General features: G+C 44.6%; 1 protein-coding gene across 1 annotated transcript in view; it reads left to right on the top strand.

Annotated features, from left to right (window-relative positions):
- The window catches only part of LOC122920659 (solute carrier family 22 member 6-B-like), a 72663-nt gene that overhangs the window by 21052 nt on the left and 25079 nt on the right, over positions 1-26532 (top strand). The window contains exons 2-5 of the mRNA XM_044270332.1: positions 4861-4964; positions 10459-10613; positions 11383-11551; positions 14097-14220. Of these exons, the coding sequence (XP_044126267.1) occupies positions 4861-4964; positions 10459-10613; positions 11383-11551; positions 14097-14220 (552 nt within the window). The remainder of the gene's footprint in view (positions 1-4860; positions 4965-10458; positions 10614-11382; positions 11552-14096; positions 14221-26532) is intronic.

The following is a 26532-nucleotide window of genomic DNA, read 5'->3' as shown; positions in this document are numbered from 1 at the left end:
CAGTGTCAGGCTGTTCTGCACGTAGTTTGCGGGGCAAACAGAGTCACACAGGGGAGGAACTGCTCTGTGTTGTTCATCAAGAAATCAAATCCTGGCTTTCTCCTCGACAACTCAAAATCGGAACCATGGTGACCAACAATGGGAAGAACATGGTGTCGGCACTGTGTCAAGGAGGGCTCTGGTTTTAAAGTGATTTCTGATGTCTTCCACCCATCTGCAAGACACCCTGAAAATGGCCAGGAAACTTTGCATGCACTTCAGCTACTCGTACACTGCTAAGCACACCCTCCTTGAGCTGCAGTGGCAGAATGGCTTCCCCCAACATAGGCTGATATGCGATGTTTCCACCCTTTAGAATTCCCTCCATATGTTGGACTGATTATATGAACAGAGAAAGGCCATAAATGATTTCTTGATGATACAGGTCGACAGAGGTACTCCCCTGTGTAACTTCGATGTTAGCCAGTGGCAGCTCATGCGTGACACCTGCCGCTTGCTCGGGCCCTTTAAGTAGGCCACTTTATTTGTCAGTCGCCAGGACTACGGAATGAATAACATCATTCCTCTGATTCATGTCCTGGAACAGATGCTGCTAAATGTGGCGGGACAGGGGACAGGAGACATGGTGACTACATCTCATGGCCACATGAGCCCTGTGTGGGCTGAACAAGAGGAGGAGGAGGACAATCTAGCTCAAGCAATGTGTAGAGAAATTGTTGGTTTTTCTACACAGGTGACAGGAGAGGAGAAGCAGTAGCAACCAGAGGAGCTACAGGACGATGAGGAAGATGAGGCAGATCACCCAGACACGCCATGGCAGTATGCCGTGGAGATGGAGGCAGGGAATCCCTCCGAGTCACTTACCCAAATTGCCCGATGCTTGCTCAATTGCTTGCGTAGTGACAGCCGAATTGTCACCATTTGGAAGAGGGATGACTACTGGCTCTCCACCATGTTAGACCCTCGCTACCGGTCAAAAATGGGGGCCTTTTTTACACCCGCTGAGAGGGAGGACAAAGTGAACTACTATCGAGACATCCTTTGTAGTCAGTTGGCCGCTGTCTATGAGCGCCATCTCCCATCCTCACGCAGGTGTCACGGATGATGTTGCAGATAGCTGGAAGTTATGAATAAACGTCCGACTGGCTTGATGAGCATATAGGTGACCCGTATAAAACCCTAAGATCTCACCCTGACTGCTAAGCACATACAAGGGTCTCAAAGGTAGACTATTGTATGCCCCCGTACCTAAGACTGTTTGACACCTGAAAACCCTATAATAGTGAGGGGACACGACCACCGGCTCCCTGCACTACATACGGAGGGAGTCAGGTTCAAATAGAATCAAGCCAGCAAGGAAACACAATACATGAAAGGACTTATCTGAACAAGCAGCAGCAGAAGTCTCCAGCAGTGAACACTTCAATCAAGGAAGTAGTATAAACCGCAAAGTGAGGCAGTATGGGAGGGAATAAAAAGGAAAGAGGATTAGTCTAAATAGGTGACACCTGGGAGAAGGAAATGAGATGAGAAAGTGAAACCAAAACAAAGAAGATCATGCAATAGGTAGAGAAGGATGTCTGTCAGACCTTCTCACAGAAGTGGTGGTGACAGCAGGTCTGACTGGTGGGGGCCTTTGTGCTCACGTTCCACTGCCATGGCTGCTGGGGGGTTGGGGTGCAGGAGCAGTACCATCAGCAGCAACTTCAGTCTAGAGTCGCTGATGAGCAGTTTTCTTCACCTGTCTACTGAAGAAACTACTCACCAGAAGCAGCTAGATATAGAGCAGAACCTGAACCAGCAGGTTGTGGCATACTTGGAGTGAACCCTGTCACCCCACATCAAAGATCCGCTGGACTGCTAGACAGCCAAACTCGATTTGAGGCCACAACTAGCTGGGTATGCACTGGACAAGCTTTTCTGCCTGGCCAGCAGTGTGGCATCAGAGCAGGTGTTTAGTGAGGCGGGGGCCATAGTTGCCCCAAGGAAAACTCGCCTGTCCAAAATGTGGAGAAACTGAAGTTTGTGAAGATGAATCAGGCGAGGATCAGCCAGGATTTTCGAACACAGTGGTCAGTATTCTGATGCTGCCACCCGCCTGATGCCACACCTGCTGCCAGGTACTCTTACTGCCACCCACAATCTTCAGCCACTACTGGTATTGCCCCCCCCAGCTCCCCACTATGTCACTGAGCCACTCTGGAGTCTCCTCATGCTGCTGCCACTTCCCCACTCTGTCACTCAGCCTATCTATGGTCTCCTCATTCTGCTGCCACCTTACCACTCTGTGGTCTCCTCATGCTGCTGCCACTTCACCACTCTGTGGTCTCCTCATGTTGCTTCCACTTCACCAATCTGTCACTGAGCCACTCTGTGGTCTCATCATGCTGCTGCCACCTCACCACTCTGTCACTGGGATACTCTGTGGTCTCCTCATGCTGCTGCCACCTCACCACTCTGTCATTGGGCCACTCTGTGGTCTCCTCATGCAGCTGCCACCTCAACACTCTGTCACTGGGCCACCCTGTGGTATCCTCATGATGCTGCCAGCTCACCACTATGTCACTGGGCCACTCTGTGGTCTCCTCATGCTGCTGCCACCCCCCACTATGTCAATGAGCCACTCTGTGGTCTCCTCATGCTGCTGCCCCCTCAACACTCTGTCATTGTGCCACTCTGTGGACGTCTCATGTTGTTCCCACTTTTCCCACTCCATGACTGGGCTACTATTTTGCCTTTTTGGCCTGGTTGACACAATCTGGCACAATAGAAAATGGATCCGTTCTCCATTTACTTTCAATGGTGTTCAAGATGGATTCGTCTTGGCTATGTTAAAGATAATACAAATGGATCTGTTCTGAACGTATGCAGACGGTTGTATTATATGAACGGATCCTTCTGTGCAGATCCATGACGGATCAACAGCAAATGCGAGTGTGAAAGTAGCCTTAGACTGAGCTCCCTCTTGCCCTGGGCCCCATAGCAGTCGCATGGTCTGCCGCTGCTATGGTAGTTACGCCTCTGGGTCTGAAGAAATGCATTGTAAAACTTTTAATAAATTTTATTAATAACTTTGAGGTCGCAACTAGAAGATATAAAAGTAACTCATTAGTATCAGAGTAGTACTTTCTGGATTAGGTCCTCTGTATAAACCGGATCACTGGGGGTCTATTTCAAGCCCTATAATATTCTTACTAGGTGTCAAACTTCTGTGTACTATGCCTCAAAACTGGCAAAGGCAGAGCACCTGCCCTCAGAAGGGCAACCCCAACCAGTACTGGAACCTAATCCCTAACCTGAACATAGTACCCTACACATTGTAAACACTGGGAGATGCGCAATATAGGTGTGTGTGTGTGTATATATATACACTCACCTAAAGAATTATTAGGAACACCTGTTCTATTTCTCATTAATGCGATTATCTAGTCAACCAATCACAGGGCAGTTGCTTCAATGCATGTAGGGTTGTGGTCCTGGTCAAGACAATATCCTGAACTCCAAACTGAATGTCAGAATGGGAAAGAAAGGTGATGTAAGCAATTTTGAGAGTGGCATGGTTGTTGGTGCCGGTCTGAGTATTTCACAATCTGCTCAGTTACTGGGATTTTCACGCACAACCATTTCTAGGGTTTACAAAGAATAGTGTGAAAAGGGAAAAACATCCAGTATGTGGCAGTCCTGTGGGCGAAAATGTCTTGTTGATGCTAGAGGTCAGAGGAGAATGGGCCGACTGATTCAAGCTGATAGAAGAGCAACGTTGATTGAAATAACCACTCGTTACAACCGAGGTATGCAGCCAAGCATTTGTGAAGCCACAACACGCACAACCTTGAGGCGGATGGGCTACAACAGCAGAAGACCCCACCGGGTACCACTCATCTCCACTACAAATAGGAAAATGAGGCTACAATTTGCACGAGCTCACCAAAATTGGACTGTTGAAGACTGGAAAAATGTTGCCTGGTCTGATGAGTCTCGATTTCTGTTGAGACATTCAAATGGTAGAGTCCAAATTTGGCGTAAACAGAACCAGATCTCAACCCAATAGAGCATCTTTGGGATGTGGTGGAACGGGAGATTCGTGCCCTGGATGTGCATCCCTCAAATCTCCATCAACTGCAAGATGCTATCCTATCAATATGGGCCAACATTTCTAAAGAATGCTATCAGCACCTTGTTGAATCAATGCCACGTAGAATTAAGGCAGTTCTGAAGGCAAAAGAGGGTTCAACACCGTATTAGTATGGTATTCCTAATAATTCTTTAGGTGAGTGTATATATATAAATATATATAAAACCACTGCATACTACCCATGCTACCCACTACTTCTTGAGGAACCAGATGATTACACTGGCAAAATGTGTATGAGGATAGGGTATTGTAGGTTCAGGTTAGGGATTGAGTTGTTTTTTTTTTTTTTTTAGTTCTAGTACCAGTTGGGGATTCTCTTTTCAGGGTGAGTGCTCCATTTTTAGGGCACAGTACATAGCGGTTTGGTACCCAAACTTTACAAGCCCAGAAGCGTATCACATTCTATAACCTCTATATGCACTAAGAGAATTGATGCATAGAGGTTTTTATGTCTTTGTAATACATGGTTTGGCCACTAATAGGATACACTTGGTAAATGCATGTGTTTGGGATGTCTAATCAACCCAATAGGACCTTCAAATTTTTAGCTTTAGTGATATTGCATCTTATTAATTGTTCTGTAAAATATAGTGTTTGAGGTCTACCAGTCAACCAGAGAATAAAAAGACACTGGAAGTGATGAGGGTGACTGAAAGTAACTGAGTGTGATTCCTGAGGAAAAATGGCAACATGTTATTTTATTTACATTCTTCTATTTTTTACAGTGGGATTTGGTCTGTAATCAGAAGAAAATGAGGCAGCTCGCTCAATCCATTTACATGGCAGGAGTGCTGGTTGGATCCATAATATTTGGTGGGCTATCAGACAAGTAAGATTTACTGCGCAGAAAATAAATCTTTTGATTATCAATGTATTTTCAAATGGAGATTACTTTCTGTAAGGCTACTTTCGTATCTATTTCTATTCTTCTCCACTATTATAGGAGCATAAGAATGAAAATAACGGAGGTGCCGGATCTGGCACATAATTGACAGAAATGGAGCCTAACAGATCCCATTGAGTATCTGTTAGATTTCTGTTTGAGAGAACATTTTTTAGTGGAAAAAAGTTCTGCATGCTGGATGTCACAGTGCAGTTCACTGTGACACTGTGTTGGCATGTAGGCTGGCTGGCTGCTCTCCTGCGTACTGGCTGCGGGCTGTTACCCATGTATACTGGTTGCTTGGGTGGTGTGTGCTGGCTGTGGCCTTTCTCTAGTGTGTGAACTCATTCCTGTGAATATTGTACTCCTTGTGTATGTAATGATGTGCAGTTTACTGTGACACTCTGTTGCTGTGTAGACTGCCTGTCTGTGCACTTGCTTACTGGCGGCTGTTGCGATTCCTATGTATGCTTGTTGCTTGTGTGTTGCATACAGGCTGTGGTTTAGCTTCCAGTGTATGCTGCTTGCTTGTGTGATGCGTGCTGGCTACTGTCTTCTATAGTGTGAATTGTATGTACCCTGTGAATTGTGTGTTCCCTGTGTCTATCTAAGGTTAATGTTTCCCTGTGTTTGTATCAGGTAGTCAGGTGCCTTCATTGAACTGGCTATTTAAACCCGTGTGATGTATGCCCCTGACTTGTTTGGTCAGCCTGGTTATTCTTCAATGGCTTCATGTCCTAATGTCCCTGTCTGGGAATGCCATGTTCCCCATTCTGCATGGGTTCCAGGCTATGTACAATGTTTCTAAATTGCTATGTCTTTGTTTTTCCAGATCTGCCTGTGTGTTCCATGCATTGTTTCCACATGGGTTCTAGGCAATGTATCATTGTTGTATGATTATGTTCTTATCTGTCTATATTCCTTGTATCCTGATGTACATGGGTTCCTGACTATGTGGCTCTGTCCGTGATCCTGTATCCTGGTTGTGTGTCTGAACAGTGTTCTATATTGTTTGCAAAGATTGCTGGTGCCTTGCACCAGAGTCTGTTTCCTTGCAGGTCAGCTGCCAAGTGTACCGGGACCATCCCGGGAAGTATCAGTCCAGCCCCCCCCCCCCCCCCCCTGCGGCTAAGACCAGACCAAACCAGGGGGCATTGGAATAAAGCCCTTAGGGTTTGGCCCAAAGTCAAACCGGTCACTTGGCACAGAGGTTACTTCTGCCATTGATCCGCCTGATTCGTACAGCTTGCTCTGTTATTAAATCAGCTGTTGATCTTAATTGCAGTTCCTTCCGGGCCTTGTGTAAATGGAGCTGTGCTACACATTTGTAATCACCACTCCATTCCTTTCTATGAGAGTGACAGAGAAAGCAATAGACAGCAGTTGGCTGTCTCAGAGAAATGAATAGAGATGTGGTCTCACATATGGACCACCTCTCTATTCACATAGGGTAGGAGACCCCCGTTCTTGTGAATGGTGGGCTTTCAGTAGCTTGACCCCCAGTTATCATACATTTATCAGCTATCCTGTGGGTTTTAGATAGATGTTGCTTGTGGTTCAACCCTTCAAGTAGAGAACGGCTATGTTTGGACCTAATTAGTCCATAAAGGGGCACTTTTAGGCCACATACACATGACTGAATTCTGGCTTTGTAGTTCAGAGCTGTATGGAGCTGTAAATAACATTCATTCAAATTGGTTCATGTCTCCGGTTTCATTTGGAGAGAGGAACTTATGTTCTATGTCTCTATTAAAGGTTCACTGAGTTTCAGCAAACTTTTGATATGTCATAGAGATATATAAAAAGTTTTGATGGGTGGGGTCCTGACTGCTAAGACCCACCAATCTACAGAATGAGGAGAAGCAAATGCTCGCATATCGTGCTCTTTTTTCCTCTCTGCAGGAGACAAATCGAGACAGACTGAATAGAAAGTCTATGGTCCTGTCTTGATTCCATCCCCTCCAGTGAAGAAAGAAAGCACAATCTGCAAAAGTGCTTCTCTCTTCTCGTTCTAGGGATCAGTGGGGGTCTTTTCACACTTTTCTCAGCAGTCAAAACTTTTCATATGTCTCTATAAAAAACTTAGTGAACCTTTAAGAAATAGTAAAGTTGCATATAATCAATTAAACCGCAATTGCATTCAGTCAAGCGGTGTAGTGTAATAGAAAAATAAAATATTAGTGTGGTAGAATAACAACTATTGTAAGCAATGTACAGTATTAAAGGTGTTGTCAATGATTTAAAAAAATGGTTCCGCTGTAGAATGTGTTGGATATGTCAGCACAGCCCTATTGACTTGAATACTACTGAGCTATGATACCTCACACAACCTATGGACAGGTGTACTACTGTTTTCTGAAGTAAGCAGACATGTTTTCTAATTATATACAACCACTTTAACCTGTTGGGGAGACATGATGTACCGGTACGTCATGATGTCCCATTACTTAAGGGCGTTGATCAGAACTGGGTGCCTGCTGAAATAAATCAGCAGGCACCCTGGGACAATGCGGGGAGGGGGGGGGGTCCTGTGACGCCCCTGTATCGGTGATCGCGGCAAACCGCAGGTGACCCGATAACCCAGAACAGGATGGTGATCGGTGGCGTGATAATACACCACCAATCACCATCCTGAGATCTTGAGAGGTGATGGTGACTAGAGGTGATGATCACCTCTCAGGATCACTTCTGATTGATTGGCTGCAGGGCAGGCAGGATGTTCAAGTTATTGCAGCTCTCCTCTCCTCCTCCTTTCTGTTTCCGGGAGCCTGCAATCGGATCTCCTGAACCAGCACCCCCATCTGTGCCCGGCACCTCCACAGTGCCATCTGGCACTAAAACGTACTTAGGGAAAGGTTAGGTTAGGCAGGGATATTCAGGCAAAGTTTAGTAAAAAAAAAAAAAGTTTGATTGTTGCATCACCCTGATCGGGTGCCTGGGGTCCACAGCACAGCTGTGTGACCCTAAACTCCCCCATGGGTGCTGTAGCTTGCCCCCCTGCCCACCCCCACACACAATTTTTTTTTGGGTGCAAGCATATATATATTTTTTTTTCTGTGTATACTGACTGTGGCCAGCACTCTTAGCGTTCGGCCATTGTTAGAGTATCACACACCCCACCACTGATCAGCTTCGGACGGCTGATCAGCGAGTTTGAATCTTTTATTTATTTATTTTTCAAATTTTTGGGGCTTTTTGTTTATTTAGTTAAAAAAAAAAAATTATGTTAGGTTTATGGATAAGTACGGGAACACCCGTCCCCCACACACACGTACACTAAATAAAGATTTCCACACACACTCCCCTATGGCCCACCGGATGTTCTCGGATGAGGAGGCATACGCCCAGCTTGCCTCCGACTCCGAGAGCCCCAGTGAGGACGAGGATGACCCCACTTTTCTTTTGTCATCCGCATCCTTCTCATCATCTAGCGATGATGATGAGCCCCCAAGGCGGCGGAGCAAGGGGACAGCCATGCCAGGGACCCTGTGGCCCACACTAGTGCGAGCAGCTCTGGGGCTCATACTAGTTTTCCGGACCACCAGAGGGGTGTAGTTTCTTAGATGGGATCACTTTTATGGAGTTTCTACTCTAGTCGTGCATCAGGGGGGCTTCAAATGGGACATGGTGTATATAAACCAGTCCGGCAAAATCTGCCTTCCAAAAACCACACAGAGCTCCTTCTCCTCTACGCCATACCGTGTGCCCGTACAGTAGTTTACAACCAAATATGGGGTGTTTCTGCAAACTACAGAATCAGGGCAGTAAATATTGAGTTTTGTTTGGCTGTTAACCCTTGTTTTGTTACTGGAAAAAATGGATTAATATGGAAAATTTGCCCAAAAATTTAAATTCTGAAATTTCATCTCCATTTGCCAATAACTCTTGTGCAACACCTAAAGGGTTAACAAAGTTTGTAAAATCAGTTTTGAATACCTTGAGGGGTGTAGTTTCTTAGATGGGGTCACTTTTATGGAGTTTCTACTCTAGGGGTGCATCAGGGGGGCTTCAAATGGGACATGGTGTAAATAAACCAGTCCAGCAAAATCTGCCTTCCAAAAACCAAATGGCGCTCCTTTCCCTCTACGCTCTACCGTGTGCCCGTACAGTAGTTTACGACCACATATAGGGTGTTTTTGCAAACTACAGAATCAGGGCAAATATTGAGTTTTGTTTGGCTGTTAACCCTTGCATTGTTACTGGAAAAAATTGATGAAAATTGAAATTCTGAAATTTTATCTCTATTTGCCATTAGCTCTTGTGGAACACCTAAAGGGTTAACGAAGTGGCTTCAGACCTGAACTGGTCCTTAAAAAGGGGGTTTTTGCTTCTAAACTTTTTGCTTCTAAACTTCTAAGCTTTTTAACGTCCCAAAAAAATAAAATGTCATTCCCAAAATGATCCAAACATAAAGTAGACATATGGGGAATGTAAAGTAATAACAATTTTTGGATGTATTACTATGTATTATAGAAGTAGAGAAATTGAAACATGGAAATTTGTAAATGTTTCTAAATTTTTGGCAAATTTGGTATTTTTTATAAAATGAAGTACAATATGCAACGAAAAAACATTCTCAGAATGGTCTGCATAAGTAAAAGCGTTTTGAAGTTATTCACACATAAAGTGACACTGGTCAGATTTGCAAAAAATAGCCTGATCCATAAGGGGACATACGGCCATCTCCTTAAGTGGTTAAAGTTTTTTTATGGTCAATTGCAAATGTTACCAGGACAGTTTTGTACCTAAATGAAAAAAACACTCCCCTTCTCCCTGGTGCTCTGTTCATGTGCCAAGGGCTCATTCAGCACTCCTTCCATTTCCAGCACTTCTACTCACTGGCCTCACTTTTGATGTTCTGCCAAACGGCACATGACCCAGCAATGTCATGCCACATCATCACTGAAGCCAGTGAACAGTTGCAATGGTACCCATGACCACATCCAGAAATTTAAACCGCCCCGGGGTCTGGAAGGAACTCTCCGGGGAGCAGGTGTATGTGTTTTTTCTTTAGACAACACTGTCCTGGCCATATTTTACATGGATCTTAAAGCTGGAGAAGTCCTTTGAAGACTTCTTCATATCATTATTAGGAGCTCAGTTTGGAGCCTCAGTAGCAGATGCTATCAAAAACTGTAGACAGAATTGCACAGAATGCAATTAGTCAATGGGGGACATCAGGTGTCATCGGTGTCTGTGATATGACAGATCTGGCATTGCTTTATATTCGTTGTTCTGCTTCAACGGCAGAGCAAAATAACGTAAATAAGCAATGCCAATGTGAATAAAGCCTTGCACTAATCAATAGCTATTTGTGAAACACTGTCTATATTATATATCTAGATAATAAAATATTCTGCAGCCTCATACAGAGCAAAATTTGATCATTTTGAAATGTACGTATTCTAAAATATTATCTCCATATCTTTATTATTCAAAGGTTTGGGCGCAGACCGCTGTACATTTGGTCAAACCTTCAGATGTTTGTGACTGGAATATGCGCAGCTTTTGCTCCTAACTACATTGTGTACTGTGTCTTTCGTTTCCTGACTGGAACTGCTCTCTCTGGGGTTGTTCTCAATTCCTACTCTCTAAGCAAGTATAAAATCCAACACTCCAAGATTTATTGTATTAAATAATGAAGGAATTATTATTTGGCAGGTGAATGAATGAATGAAATGTGCAGTGTATTTGCTTCCAATTCCTCACATATAATATTTGTTATTGCACTTGAAGAAGTTATAAGTAATCACCTTAATTAAGAGAGACTTAAAGGGACAATAGTCTTGGACATGATGTACTGTAGATGCTGTGACAAATTGCTGCCCTGAAGCTTTATAATTGGAGTATTCCTGCATCTAGAGGCTGTGGGTGGAATTTATCATTCCCCCTCCAATGTTTGGTGTAAAAAAGTTGCAAACCTTGTGTTTGCAACTTTTAAAATTCCATTGCGCCTAAATTTAGATGCAAGTGGTACTTTTACGCCACCCTCGCCACTGTTTCGTTAAGGGGGTGCATGGAGGTGGGGACAGCAAGGCCAGTGAGCCTGACAAACTCATCATCTTTATGCACTTTTCTGAAATCTACAGCAGTTCTGAGCTGCCATAGATCTCTGAGGATGCGCCATAATTTATGACAAGGCGTGTGCCTCATCATAAATTAGTCGCATCCTTAGGCAGCACAGAGGATGTCATAGAGCGGCGTAAAAAATCTGTCTATGATAAATTCCCCTAAATGATTCCAATAATGACATAATATTAAACTTTTTAATGGTGATGAAAATTATAAGAATTTCCAAATATTAATTGGGTTTTATACATTTTATCTTAAATTAACTTTGATTAACTGTGCTCTCTCTGTATAGTTGTGGAATGGATTCCCACAGAGTATCGGGCTTTGACCAGTACAGCCACTGGGTACTGTTACACAATTGGCCAGCTGGTGCTGGTGGGCCTGGCATTTCTAATTCAAAACTGGCGTATGCTGCAGCTGGCTGCATCCCTTCCCTTCTTCATCTACTTTTTATATGCATGGTAGGTAATGTATACATTTTAGTTAGGCCATGAATTAAGTAAAACATTAAAAACAGACATTATATAGTACTTGAAAGCCTCCCTAATAAAGCTAGAACAAGCCCTGTATCTCACATACATTCCGAGTTTTTATTTTATTTTATTTTTTTAAAATATTCTTTATGCTTTAATTACTCATCATTTTGAAGATATCAGTTTGCTGTAGCAGTGACCCAGATGATTACTGCTAAAAAATGAAATGTGATTTGTTGCCTAAGCATTTTAATGGCAATGTGTTCTTGCTATACTTGTGCCCTATGTGGTTAGTTAAAACTGGCAGGTTTAGCCCAGTGGCCTGGGTGATAAACTGGTTCCAACCCCTGGTTAATGAGTCTTTGCTAAGCAGGCCTAGAGGAAAGACATGTAACTGTGAGCTCCTGAAAAGTATGCCTAAACAGAAGCTTAGTCCAGGGAATCTTCACCCCTGAGACTGGAAGTTGCAAAAGATCAGGAAAAGATAGGAAGAGAACAGCCTTCAATGAAGGTAGAGAACCTCCAAGACCTTGTTGTAAAGATTGTATGGTATTTGTTTGTTTATGTCAAAATACTTTACTGCTTGTGGAAAGGATATATTGCTTCGGTGCCCACCACAATTTGGAAATAGACTGGCCATCCAGATTTAGGATCTGCACCTCACAGACTGGGAACTGCAGAAAGAGTAAATGTGAACGGTATTGCAGTTATTTGGAAATATTGCAATGTGCACTTACAGTAAATGTCCGGGAAGATTACTACCAGCATTGCTGCTACCTATAAACCCTTTTTGGAATAAGCCTACTCTGTAATATACTTCATAACTGTGCTGAAATATGTACTGCAACTCCCATCATCTATTTATTAAAAAGAGAACCTGTCTATTATAACCAAAATGGGCCAGGCCGTTGCCTACACCATCTTCCTCTAGCCTAGCTCAGTGTGTGCCCGAGGGGAAGAAGGGTTGTGCCCCTCCAACAACTGCACATTTGACTTGGGGGGCAACCTCGAGAAGGACACGTCAATGTGAGTAACTACAACCACCCTTATTTCCGCCATCACCACTCTCCCCCTCTCTACTGCCTCCATCATGCCTCCCCCTGTGGTCCAAGTCACTGCATTGTGTCAGTGAATAATAATACTCTTGTTTGCTACCAGACCCTGCAAACACATACCTACATGACTCCCCCCTTGGAAGAAGACTTTAGATGAGATTCTGAGTATTGGAGGTGTGAGGTATGAATATCCCCATCTGTATGGGACTGTGTGATGTACCTGTGCATCCCATTGTGCACACTAATAGCACACAGATGAAAATTACATTAGTGTGAATAGAACCCAATGTGTTGGGCCACCTTTAGAAGGTCTCCATGGTATGACAGTTATTTGTCCCACTCTCTTAGGTATTGTCTGTCTTCATAATATAAAGAGTAAATTATTGATGACCTGCCCTAAGTCTAGGTTTTCAATATTAGATCAGTAGGCATCCAATACCTTACACCCATGCTGATCAGCTGTTTGAAGAGGCAATCATCCAAGGTTTCTTCTTAGGCCTGTGATGTCACATCTTCTCGCGCTTTGTGCAGCTCAGTCCAATTTAACTGAATGGGATTGAGTTGTAATCCCCCCAAAAAGAGCTGCTATATAATGTACCAGTGCTTGATATAGTATGAAGAGTATGAAGAGGCCAAGTGCTGTGGTGCCTTTAAAACAGCTGATCGGTGGGGTGCCAGCAGTAGGACCCCCACCAATCAGATATTGATGACTTATCCTGAGAATAGTCTCTCAATATTTAAATTCGCCAAAACCTCTTCAAAAGGGTTGTGCAGTGCTAAGATATTGGATAGGTCATCAATATCAGGTCAATGGGGGGTCCGATTTGTGGAACCCTGCCGATCAGCTGTTCGAATGGGTAGTGGCGCTCATGCTCAGAATCTTCTTTTCAGCAGTAATAATAACTGCTCGTTCCATTCACTTGAATAGGATAAGCAGTTATAATTACACTGCACCAAAGCACAGGTGAAGCCGCACTTTAGCAAGCCCCGTTACCATTTTAAACAGCTGATCGTCGGAGACACCAGAAGTTGGAACCCCACCAATTCGATATTGATGACCTGTCCAGAATATAGATCATAAATATCTTAGCACTGTACCTTTAATGGTTAAGGAGACACAAACCAGCATGCTCAAAGACATTCGCATCAAAATCCTGAGGGTCTGGAGACCATAGACTGGGTATGTCCTGATTTATAAAGTTTGAGCATTTATGATCTTGATATGACATACCTAACTGAACTCCTGAATACTTCTTGTTTGTTCCTACTGTAGCTGATGTAGCATTCCTAGAGAATAACTATAAATCTGAAGGTGATCCATGTTCTTGACTCTAATTCAATCACGTTGATCTCATTTGCAATTTGTTTAATGTTCTCTCTATACATTCATGTGGATTGTTTACCAGGCTAGCATTTAGTAACTTTTCATGGTGGTGTTAGAGATTATAATTGATGTTATAACTGTTTGTGAACCACAGGTGGCTCCCTGAGTCCAGCCGATGGCTTGTTCTAGGTGGGAAATATGAACACGCTATCAAAGACTTAAAGAAGGTGGCCAGAATTAATGGGAGGATGGAAGAAGGGGAAAAACTTACAGTGGAGGTAAATGATACACAATGATTTCACATCAGTAGAAACGATCAGCTTTCACAATTTATAAGAGGTGTCCAAGGAAATAATCTAATAATCTAATTTAAAAAAGTAACAAAATGTGTATAAATATAGAAGATCATTATTCACCTCACCAATACCCCACCACTGCTATTCTGATGCTGCTCCATTGCCCGCTGTTCACCAGTTTCTGCTGCCAGTCACAACAATAACTTGGACTGCACACTCAGCTAATCATTGGTGACCGGCCTTAGCTAGTGGTCAGTCCAAGCAATTTTCCTGTGTTTAGAGCTTGTGGACAAGATGTGGTACCTTATACCTCCATAGATTTTTGTCTATACAAATTGACAGTACCAATCTAAGTGCTACTGCACCTGTGGAATGTATTTACCCAATATCTAATATGCTGGATATCTGTGATTAATATAGCATTGAGCAAAAATCATAGACATCACCAGTCAAAATGGCCATTAAGTCATTAATTTTTAAGTTCAGTAAAAAATTATGAAGTAAATATTTATAACAAAATATTCTTGCAGAATGGCTTTCTGGCAAATAGATGCGTCCCAAGCATAAGACCCCATTTACGATGTTCAGATCTCCTAATAGGATATACAGTATAGACAGGGTTTGTTCTATTGGAATAAGCCTTTTATGATTTTATCTTTGAGATATAACAGCAAATAGAGCTCATTTTATCTTTTGGACCTGAAATAATCCAACATGGTGAAAAGGCAGCTCAATGCTATGAGTCTCAGGCTGGGTTCACACCTGAGCGTTTTACAGCGCGTTCCTACGCGCTGTAAAACGCTCAACAAGGAGAAACCAATGATTCCCTATGGGAATGGTTCACACTTGGGCGTTTTACAGCGCGTACGATCGCGCTGTAAAACGCCCGACGCTCCAAAAAGTACATGAGCGACTTTTGGGGCGTTTGTGGCCATAGGACACTGTAGTGAATCACACAAACGCGCGTCAAACGCGCTTTTACTATTACAAAAACGCGCATAAAAATGCGCATCAAAAACGCGCGTAAAACGCGCGTTTGCGCAACGCTCAAGTGTGAACCCAGCCTGAAGGTATGAGAACCTGTCAAAATGCTGTTAAAGGGGTTGTCTCATGTAGAGAAAGTTAATACAAGACACTTATTTATGTATTGTTATTGACCATATTCCTTCCTTTGCTGGCTTGATTCATTTTTCTATTACATTATAAACTGTTTGTTTCCAGGGATTATGGCCACCTCTGCAATCCAGCCACCTGTGCTCGCCCACTATAAGAAAAAGAGCTGGCCTCTCTGGTGTCCAGGACTATGGAAGTGTGCATAGGCATGCCTGCACAGCAGCTCCCGTTCCCTAGTATCAGCACTGCAGAAGTGGCCATAACCCCTGGAAACGAGCAGTGTATAATGCAAAGGAAAACTGAATCAAGTTTTCCAAACACCAGTTGCAATTTTGCCACCAAATGTTCATAGCAGGCAAAATAAGTGCGCCTCTGTTAATTTCCAATAAAAGAGTTGGAATTTTTCCACAGTTTATAATGCGCAATTCAGCACATTTTAGGCTACTTTCACACTAGCGTTCGATCGGATCCGTTCTGAACGGATCCGCTCATATTAATGCAAACGGTGGCTGAGTTCAGAACGGATCCGTCTGCATTAGAACTTAGAAAAATTTTCTAAGTGTGAAAGTAGCCTGAGCGGATCCGTTCAGACTTTACATTGAAAGTCAATGGGGGACGGATCTGCTTGAAGATTGAGCCATATGGTGTCATCTTCAAGCGGATCCATCCCCATTGACTTACATTGTAAGTCGGAACGGATCCGCTCGCCTCCGCACAGCCTGGCGGACACCCGAACGCTGCTTGCAGCGTTCAGGTGTCCGCTCACTGAGCGGAGGCTAAGCGCTGGCAGGCAGATGCATTCTCAGTGGATCCGCCTCCACTGAGAATGCATTAGGGCCAGACGGCTGCGTTCAGGGCCGCTCGTGAGCCCCTTCAAACAGAGCTCACGAGCGGACACCTGAACGCAGGTGTGAAAGGAGCCTTAGTTTATAGCGAGGGCACTTTTAATTGTATCTTTGTTAATTCCCCCCCCCCCCTTGCTTTCTATATTTGCACAGTTCAGAGCAAATTGGTGTCAATACCAGTGTTTTCATAGCATGGCATGTTTACATTGCACCTCTGTTAATTACAAAAACACAACATTGGCAATTTTGCTACCATTTAATAATCTGTCATCATTTAAATAAGCATCATAATAAATTGTTTTGTAAACGATACAAGGAAAACAAAAGACCCATGCCTCGTCATCTATGGCTGTAGTAGTGCACAGCCAGCACCACACATATGGCCAGTAGTAGTAGCAGCAGGCCCCAGTTCTTCCTCGCTTCTGGTAGGCACCAGAGTATTAATGAGTACAAAGAAGATGACATTGTGGACTGGATAGTTCACTCATCCTCTCAGTCACAGCACAATAATGTTGATGTCACCTTTGAGTCTGACACTGTGTTTTGCAGCCGGGGGTCTGCGGATTCCTCCTGCTCCTCCTCTCCTAGTGGGGAGCCTTCTTTTTTCCTAAGAAGAAGCAACAATCCATGTACTATGAAAATACTCAAGATAGTTTTCATGTGTTTCATGAGTTGTGTGAGAACAGTCAGCATTTGGACTGCTGTGAGGAGGAGGCTCAGCCGGAGGCTGTGTTGGTGGTGGTAGTACAAGTAGTAGTGGCACTTGTAGCCGGAGTGGTGGCAGTAGGGGCAGCAGTGAGTGCGGCTCTTGGAGGGAAATCACAAGGGAGGTCAAGGACCCCATGAAGACATATCACGGTCTGATAAAAATGGAAAATTGCAGGGACTGTGAGTATTATAATGCTGCTTGTGTGTTGGACAGGACATGGGAGCCAGATCGGGGTGCTCAGAAGGAGGTGACATGAGAGAAGAGAGGTGGCTGTAGCGATATTAAAGAGCAGAGGCAACATATGGCCAAAAACCTCCAAACCTGTCAGATATGCTTCTACTGTGGTCATCTTGGGAACTGATAATGACACTGCTTACTGTGGACATAGGCTCAAAATGTTCTAAACTTAAAGGGGTTGTCTCACTTGGCACAATGATTATTATGGGCTAATATTGATCTTTGAAAGCTGGCTCCTCTCCTAGATAATCCTCATCTTGTAGTCCTTTAGAGCATGCCCAATGTTAGGGGTTACGGCCACCGCTGCTTTGTAGCAGCCGTGGCCGCGTCTGCTCATTAGAAAGTACAGCGCTGGCTTGTATGGTGGCCAGGTTTAGGGGAGCGAGCTCTCATACCTGCACTTGCACACTAGCTCCCTCCTGCCCTGGCCACCTCCTATGTACTGTGTTGAACAGCTCCCGGCAATGTCAGAAGCCTCGGAGCTGTTCAAATTTTCGCGAACCGCCCATTCGTGGCAGACCCTATTGAATTTAATGGCAGGCGAACCTGAAAAACCTTCAGGTCATATTTGCAACCACCAAATACTCCGACTAGATGGACAATGACATACCAGAGGGGATCAATGGCAAAAAATCCCACAAAAATATGCATTTTAATCAGGGGCCATTTTTATGCATCTTAAAGGGAAATTCTCAAAAATGTGCCCTACTGGAGCCTAGAATTTTTTTTATTTTAGGCCACGGGAGTACAGGTCCTGAAGATTTGCCATTCACCTGACAGAAAAGAACAAGTGATTATGTGGCTGGAGGTACATTAGGCGGTCACTGGATAACAATTTTACTGTAGGCCAGTGGAGTACATGCCCCAAAAATTTGGCATTCACCTGACAGAAAAGAACAAGTGATTATGTGGCTGGAGGAACATTAGGCGTTCACTGGATAATAGAGTTTAGCAGACACCTGGATGTTCGGGTTCTACGGGTTCGGCCGAACGTCACAAAAAAGTTCGAGTTCGGGACCCGAACTTGACCCGAACTTGAACCTGAACCTTAACCCCTTTGAAGTCAATGGGGACCCAAACTTTTGAGCACTAAAATGGCTCTAAAAATGTCATGGAAAGGGCTAGAGGGCTGCAAATGGCATCAAAATGTGCTTAAGAGCATGGCAACTGTTCTGCAAACAAATGTGGATAGGGAAATGACTTAAATTACATAAAATACAGAAACATTTTAAATGACAATCTGGATCTAGGAGTAGGAGGTTGAGGAGGCGGTGGATGGGTGAACGTGGCAGTGTAGGTTGACGAGGCGGTGTAGGTGGAAGCGGCGGTGAAGGAGGAATAGGTAGCCAACACTGATTTATGTTATTTTTTATTTTTAAATTGGGGTATCCCCCAAAATATTGGGACATATAACAAAATAAAACTAAGAATATGTGCACTTGAGTACAAGAATGGATGGTTGAGGCTGGTATAAATGTCTATTCTGCTCAAGGTACGGACAAGTCCTGTGGGATCCATGCCTGGTTCATTTTAATAAACGTAAGCTTGTCCACATTGGCTGTGGCCTGTGATAATGCTCTCTGCCGTGCTAAACACACGTTCACACTATACACTGGCTGCAGGGCAGGTCAGCACCTCCAAGGCTGACAAAGCTTTTCCACATTTGGGCCATGCTAACCCTGCCTTTTCAGGTGCTGACGGTGCCCCAGCTGCGTTGGCGACCTCTTCCTCCTCCTCTGCCTTCGCCTTGTGCTCCCACTGTGCCCCCGCTGTCAGGTAGGAATGCTATCATCAGCGTGCGCTTGTAGTTGCGCATCTTCCGATCAGTAACAGATGTTTTTACTAAATTTAGTTCCCCGTCAGCAATGCAGAGCAGGGGTTCATTCACGGCAAAAGGGGGTTCATGTCACCCAGCAATACAACAGAGGATTTTGAGAGATTTAGGCCCCTGTCACTGAGGCACGGCAAGGGTTTGTATACGCCAAAAATGGTAAAATGGCACCCGACAATTGAAAATAAGATTTTTTTCAATTTAGGGCACTAAAATAGTCCTTGAAAAGGCTAGAGTGATGTAAAGTCAGTAAAATGTGCTTAAGAGCATGGCACCTGCTCTGCAAACAAATGTGGATAGGGAAATAACTTAAAATGAAATAAAATAACTAAAAATTACAAATTATGAACCTGCAACTCAGAGAAGGAGGTGGATATGGAGTCGGAGGTTGAGGAGGCGGTGAATGTGGTGTTGTAGGTGGAGGCAGCAAAGGACGAGGAATAGGTAGCCAACAATGTTTTTTATTATTCTTTATTGGGTAGGTAGCCCCCATTATCGCACACCACCAGGCCGGGCTTGAGGTCCACTGGCAGCAACCACTCGTCGGTCTGTTGTTCTATACCCCGCCACAACTCCTGCGCGGTGTGGGGCCTGTCCCCCAAACACATCAGTTTCAGAACGGCCTGCTGATGTTTACCCCTGGCTGTGCTGAAGTTGGTGGTAAAGGTCTGTCGCTGACCGGATGAGGAGGTGGAAGAAGAGGGAGAGGAAGCCGAGTAGGAAGAGGAGGCAACAGGAGGCAAAGAATTATGCCCTGCGATCCTTGGCGGCAGAAGGACGTGCGCCAAACAGCTCTCCGCCTCGGGCCCAGCCGCCACTACATTTACCCAGTGTGCAGTTAGGGAGATATAGCGTCCCTGGCCGTGCTTACTGGTCCACGTATCTGTGGTTAGGTGGACCTTGCCACAGATGGCATTGCGCAGTGCACACTTGATTTTATCCGATACTTGGTTGTGCAGGGAGGGCACGGCTCTCCTGGAGCAGTAATGACAGCTGGGAACTCCGTACTGTGGGACAGCAAGCGACATGAGCTGTTTGAAGCTGTCCGTCTCCACCAGCCTGAATGACAGCATTTCAAAGGCCAGCAGTTTAGAAATGCTGGTATTCAGGGCCAGGGATTGAGGGTGGCTAGGTGGGAATTTACGCTTTCTCTCAAAGGTTTGTGAGATGGAGAGCTGAACGCTTCCGTGTGACATGGTGGAGATGTTTGGTGACGGAGGTGGTGTTGTTGGTGGCACATCTTCTGTTTGCTGGGCGGCAGGTGCCAACGTTCCTCCAGAGGCGTGCTAACTCCACTGCAGCCTGTGTCTCACATGTAGATGCCTGGTCATGCAGGTTGTGCTAAGGTTCAGAACGTTAATGCCTCACTTAAGGCTCTGATGGCACAGCGTGCAAACCACTCGGGTTTTGTTGTCAGCACATTGTGTGAAGAAGTTCCATGCCAGGGAACTCCTTGAAGCTGCCTTTGGTGTGCTCGGTCCCTGGTGACGGTGGCCAGTAGCAGACGAACTGTTTTGGAGACGGCTGCTCTGCTTTTGCACCCTGCTCCCGCTTTTGCTACGCTGTTGGCTCGGTCTCACCACTGCCTCTTCCTCCGAACTCTGAAAGTCAGTGGCACAACCTTAATTCCATGTGGGGTCTAGGACCTCATCGTCCCCTGCATCGTCTTCCACCCAGTCTTGATCCCTGACCTCCTGTTCAGTCTGCACACTGCAGAAAGACGCAGCAGTTGGCACCTGTGTTTCGTCATCATCAGAGACTTGCTGAGGTGGTATTCACATGTCCTCATCAGGAAACATAAGTGGTTGTGCGTCAGTGCATTCTATGTCTTCCACCCCTGGGGAAGGGCTAGGTGGATGCCCTCGGGAAACCCTGCCACCGGAGTCTTCAAACAGCATAAGAGACTGCTGCATGACTTGAGGCTCAGACAGGTTCCTCGATATGCACGGTGGTGATGTGACAGACTGATGGGCATGGGTTTCAGGCGCCACCTGTGCGCTTTCTGCAGAAGACTGGGTGGGAGATAATGTGAACGTGCTGGATCCACTGTCGGCCACCCAATTGACTAATGCCTGTACCTGCTCAGGCCTTACCATCCTTAGAACGGCATTGGGCCCCACCAAATATCGCTGTAAATTTTGGCGGCTACTGGGACCTGAGGTAGTAGGTTCAGTAGGACGTTTAGCTGTGGAAGAACGGCAACGTCCTTTTCCTGCACCAGAGGCTCCACCAACAACAACACCACGACCATGACCATGTCGCTTACTAGATGTTTGCCTCATAGTTAGCGTTTACAAAAGCAAAGTAAAAAGTGGTCTTTTCACCCCAGTATGCCAAAGAAGGATTTCTGTCCTAAATGTGACAGTGACTTATGCACGTGTAATCACAGATGTGCAGTATATCAGAGGTTTTTTTCACCCTAACTAAAAAGCTATATTTCTGTCCCAAATGTGACAGTGACTTATGGACGTGTAATCACAGATGTGTAGTATATCAGAGGGTATCTTCACCCCAGTAAGAAAAAAGCTGTATTTCTGTCCTTAATGTGACAATCACTTATGCACGTGTAATCACAGATATGCAGTATATCAGAGGGTTTTTTCGCCCCAGTATGCCAAAGCAGGATTTCTGGCCTTAATGTGACAATCACTTATGCATGTGTAATCACAGATGTGCAGTATATCAAAGGGTTTTTTCATCCCAGTAAGGCTACTTTCACACTTGCGTTCGGAGCGGATCCGTCTGGTATTTGTACAGACGGATCCGCTCCTATAATGCAAACGATGGGATCCGTTCAGACGGAACCGTCTGCATTATATTTTACTTAAAAAGTCTAAGTACAATTTGTATTCAGACGGATCCGTCCAGACTTTACATTGAAAGTCAATGGGGGGCAGAGCCGTTTGAAAAATGCACCATATTGTGTCACCTTTGACCGGATCCGCCCCCATTGACTTCCATTGTAACTCTGGACAGATCCGTTTGCCTCCGCACGGCCAGACGGACACCCGAACACTGCAAGCAGTTTTCGGGTGTCCGCCTGCTGAGCGGAGCGGAGGACAAACGGTTCCAGACTGATGCATTCTGAGCGGATCCACATCCACTCAAAATGCATTAGGGCTGGACGGGGCCACTTGTGAGGGCCTACAAAAGGAACTCACAAGCGGAGCCCCGAACGCTAGTGTGAAAGTAGCCTAAGAAAAAAAAGCAGTATTTCTGTCCTAAATGTGACAGTGACTTATGCACGTGTAATTACAGATGTGCAGTATATCAGAGGGTTTTTCACCCCAGTAAGAAATAAGCTGTATTTCTGGCCTTAATGTGAAAATCACTTATGCATGTGTAATCACAGATGTGCAGTATATCAGAGGGTTTTTTCACCCCAGTAAGAAAAAAGCTGTATTTCGGTCCTAAATGTGACAGTGACTTATGCACGTGTAATCACAGATGAGCAGTATATTAGAGGGTTCTTTCACCCTAACCAAAAAGCTGTATTTTTGTCCTAAATGTGACAGTCACTTATGCTTGTCTAATCCCAGATGTGCAGTATATTAGAGGGTTGCCAAAGCTGTATTTCTGGACTTGCAGATAGCCTATACTAGTGCACTATCGTTGCATAAAATGGCTGCCGATCAGGCATTGATATTGCTGAAATGAAGAAAAAAAAGTTTGTTTTCAGCAGTAGTTGGCTCAGGGCAGGCTTAAAAAAATGGTGCACTGCACCCACAAAACACTTTTTCTGTAGATCGCTGAGTACATAAACCAGTTCTTAATCACCAAAAAATGAAACTGACTTACGTATATATGAAAATCCAAAAGACTTTATTATAAATATATATGAACAATACAAACCGGATTCCCAAAAAGTTGGGACACTAAACAAATTGTGAATAAAAACTAAATGCAATGATGTGGAGATGGCAAATGTCAATATTTTATTTGTAATAGAACGTAGATGACAGATTAAACGTTTAATCCGAGTAAATGTATCATTTTAAAGGAAAAATACGTTGTCAACAAATCCCCAAAAAGTTGGTACAAGTAGCTGCAAAGAGGCTGGAAAAAGTAAATTTGAGCATAATGAAGAGCTGGAAGACCAATTAACACTAATTAGGTCAATTGGCAACATGATTGGGTATAAAAAGAGCTTCTCAGAGTGGCAGTGTCTCTCAGAAGCCAAGATGGGTAGAGGATCACCAATTCCCACAATGTTGCGCAGAAAGATAGTGGAGCAATATCAGAAAGGTGTTACCCAGCGAAAAATTGCAAAGACTTTGCATCTATCATCATCAACTGTGCATAACATCATCCGAAGATTCAGAGAATCTGGAACAATCTCTGTGCGTAAGGGTCAAGGCCGTAAAACCATACTGGATGCCCGTGATCTCCGGGCCCTTAAACGACACTGCACCACAAACAGGAATGCTACTGTAAAGGAAATCACAGAATGGGCTCAGGAATACTTCCAGAAACCATTGTCAGTGAACACAATCCACAGTGCCATCCGCCGTTGCCAGCTGAAACTCTACAGTGCAAAGAAGTATACATTTCTAAGCAAGATCCACAAGCTCTGGCGTTTTCACTGGGCCAGGGATCATTTAAAATGGAGTGTGGTAAAATGGAAGACTGTTCTGTGGTCAGACAAGTCACGATTCGAAGTTCTTTTTGGAAATCTGGGAAGCCATGTCATCCGGACCAAAGAGGACAAGGAGTCGGGACAACCCAAGTTGTTATCAACGCTTAGTTCAGAAGCCTGCATCTCTGATGGTATGGGGTTGCATGAGTGCGTGTGGCATGGGCAGCTTGCATGTCTGGAAAGGCACCATCAATGCAGAAAAATATATTCAGGTTCTAGAACAACATATGCTCCCATCCAGACGTCATCTCTTTCAGGGAAGACCCTGCATTTTTCAACAAGATAATGCCAGACCACATTCTGCATCAATCACAACATCATGGCTGCGTAGGAGAAGGATCCGGGTACTGAAATGGCCAGTCTGCAGTCCAGATCTTTCACCTATAGAGAACATTTGGCGCATCATAAAGAGGAAGGGGCAACAAAAAAGGCCCAAGACGATTGAACAGTTAGAGGCCTGTATTAGACAAGAATGGGAGAGCATTCCTATTTCTAAACTTGAGAAACTGGTCTCCTCGGTCCCCAGACGTCTGTTGAGTGTTGTAAGAAGAAGGGGAGATGCCACACAGTGGTGAAAATGGCCTTGTCCCAACTTTTTGGGGATTTGTTGACACCATGAAATTCTGATTCAACATATTTTTCCCTTAAAATGGTACATTTTCTCAGTTTAAACTTTTGTTTCGTGATTTATGTTCTATTCTGAATAAAATATTAGAAGTTGGCACCTCCACATCATTGCATTCAGTTTTTATTCACAATTTGTATAGTGTCCCAACTTTTTTGGAATCCGGTTTTGTACATACATGCATAATAAAAGAAGGCAGCACAAGGCAGGACACACAGATGAGGAGCAGGACCCAAGGAGAGGCCGGGAGATCAGTGCACGAAAATAACAACAGGGAAAAAGAATGCTAGCTAAAAAAGCGTACCTCAAAACCTCATGACAGCAACGCCCCAAACAAAGTGCAAATGAGGCAATTGTAGAGATTGAGGTTTGGGTACATGGACAAGATTAAACATACCCTGAGTGGTGCAAAGATCTCTCGTCCGACTCCTGAGCCAACGCCGTTTCGCCAGTAAACCCGGCTATCCCCGGAAGATCCCTGGCTATCCCTCTTGCAACTTTTTTGGGTCCATCCCTTCTTTCCAGTATGGGGGACCACACCTGGAAAGTGTTGGCCAGGGACGATCTGGGCGCCTCCAGTTCCCGAGGTACTCCGGCCTGCTCTTTCCCGGTCAGAAAAGATCAGGGCCTTGAGGACTGCCTCATAGAACTGGAGGAATTTCCCTGTGTGGCCAGCTCTCCGGGACAGCACAAAAGAGTTGTACAAGGCAACCTGCGCCAAGTAGACCGCAACTTTTTTGTACCATGCCCAGGTTTTGCGCATGGCGTTATATGGCTTGAGGACTTGATCAGAGAGATCAACTCCTCCTATATACCGATTGTAGTCGATGATACAATCGGGCTTGAGGACCATTGTCGTGGCACCTCGCACAGGGACAGGGGTGATGCCGTTACCGTGAATTGTGGACAGTACAAGGACATCCCTCTTGTCCTTATATCTGACCAGCAACAGGTTTCCACTTGTAAGGGCACGCGTCTCACCCCTGGGGTTAGGTACTTGGAGGGGTTGGGTAGGGAGGCCATGTTGGTTTTTCTGCACGGTCCCACAAGTGGACGTGGATCTGGCGGCGAGGGACTGGAACAAGGGGATACTAGTATAAAAGTTATCCACGTACAGGTGGTAACCCTTATCTAGCAGTGGGTACAAAAATTTCATGGAAGGTGTAAAGGAAACAAGACAACACAAAATGAATATACGACTCACTGGATCCAAAACTAAGGAACAAAAAGGGAGACCCCTGCATCAGACCTGGCACTCTCCCTGACTGCTCAGCCTATGCGAAAATCCCAATGGTAGATGATCGCATATCCTCGTACCTCGACTGTATAACACCTGAACACCCTATAATAGTGAGGGGACATGACCACCGGCTCCCTACACTAGATACGGAGGGAGTCAGGGTCACCTGGGATCCAGCAAACAGAAAAACACAAATTAATGCACAACACTTATCTTGTAGAAGACTGGGAAGTAGGATCAGCATGCACACACACTCCAGGAAGTATTATAAACCGCAAACTGATGCACTATGGGGGGGAATTTAAAGGGATGCAATCAGTACAACTACATGACAGCTGAGAGAGGCTAACGAGATGAGGAACTGAAAGCAAAACAAAGGAATCTCAAGGAGGAGGTTCTGAAAGGCATCTGTCAGAGCTTCTCAGATGCCTGGTGGTGACAATAAGGTCCCACACAAGTTTCCCGCTAACACCCATAGTGGGGGGACATTCTGGGGGTTAAATACAGGAATCTCGCCCATCGTACACACAAAACTTGTATGTGTACCCTGAGGTACTCTCACAAAGTTTGTACAGCTTCATTCCATACCTCGCCCTCTTAAAGGGAACATACTGGCGGAAAATGAGTCTCCCCTTGAAAGCAATGAGAGACTCATCAACCGTGACCTCCCTTCCAGGTATATAGGCCTCCAAAAATTTGGCCTCAAAGTGATCGATGACCGGCCTGATTTTGCACAGGCAGTCATAGACAGGACCACCTTGGGGGGGACATGCTGCATTATCTGCATAATGCAGGCATTTCCGAATGGCCTCAAAACAAGTCCCTATCAGATTGGAACTGTTTCATTGGAGTCCAGGAGAAATGGGACTACTTAAAAGTGGCACTATTGAAGGCAACAGAAAATTGCATTAGGCTTGTCAGTAAAAGCAAAAAAAGGAAGAGACCACTGTGGTACTCAGCAGAAGTGGCCAAAATCATTAAAAACTAAAAAGATAGTATTTAGGAATTAGAAAAAAAAAAAAAAACGAGGATGACAGGCAAATTTATAAGATTAGGCA

Source organism: Bufo gargarizans, chromosome 10, assembly GCF_014858855.1.
Source record: "Bufo gargarizans isolate SCDJY-AF-19 chromosome 10, ASM1485885v1, whole genome shotgun sequence".
NCBI lineage: Eukaryota > Metazoa > Chordata > Amphibia > Anura > Bufonidae > Bufo > Bufo gargarizans.
This window is presented reverse-complemented; position numbering and strand designations above follow the sequence as displayed.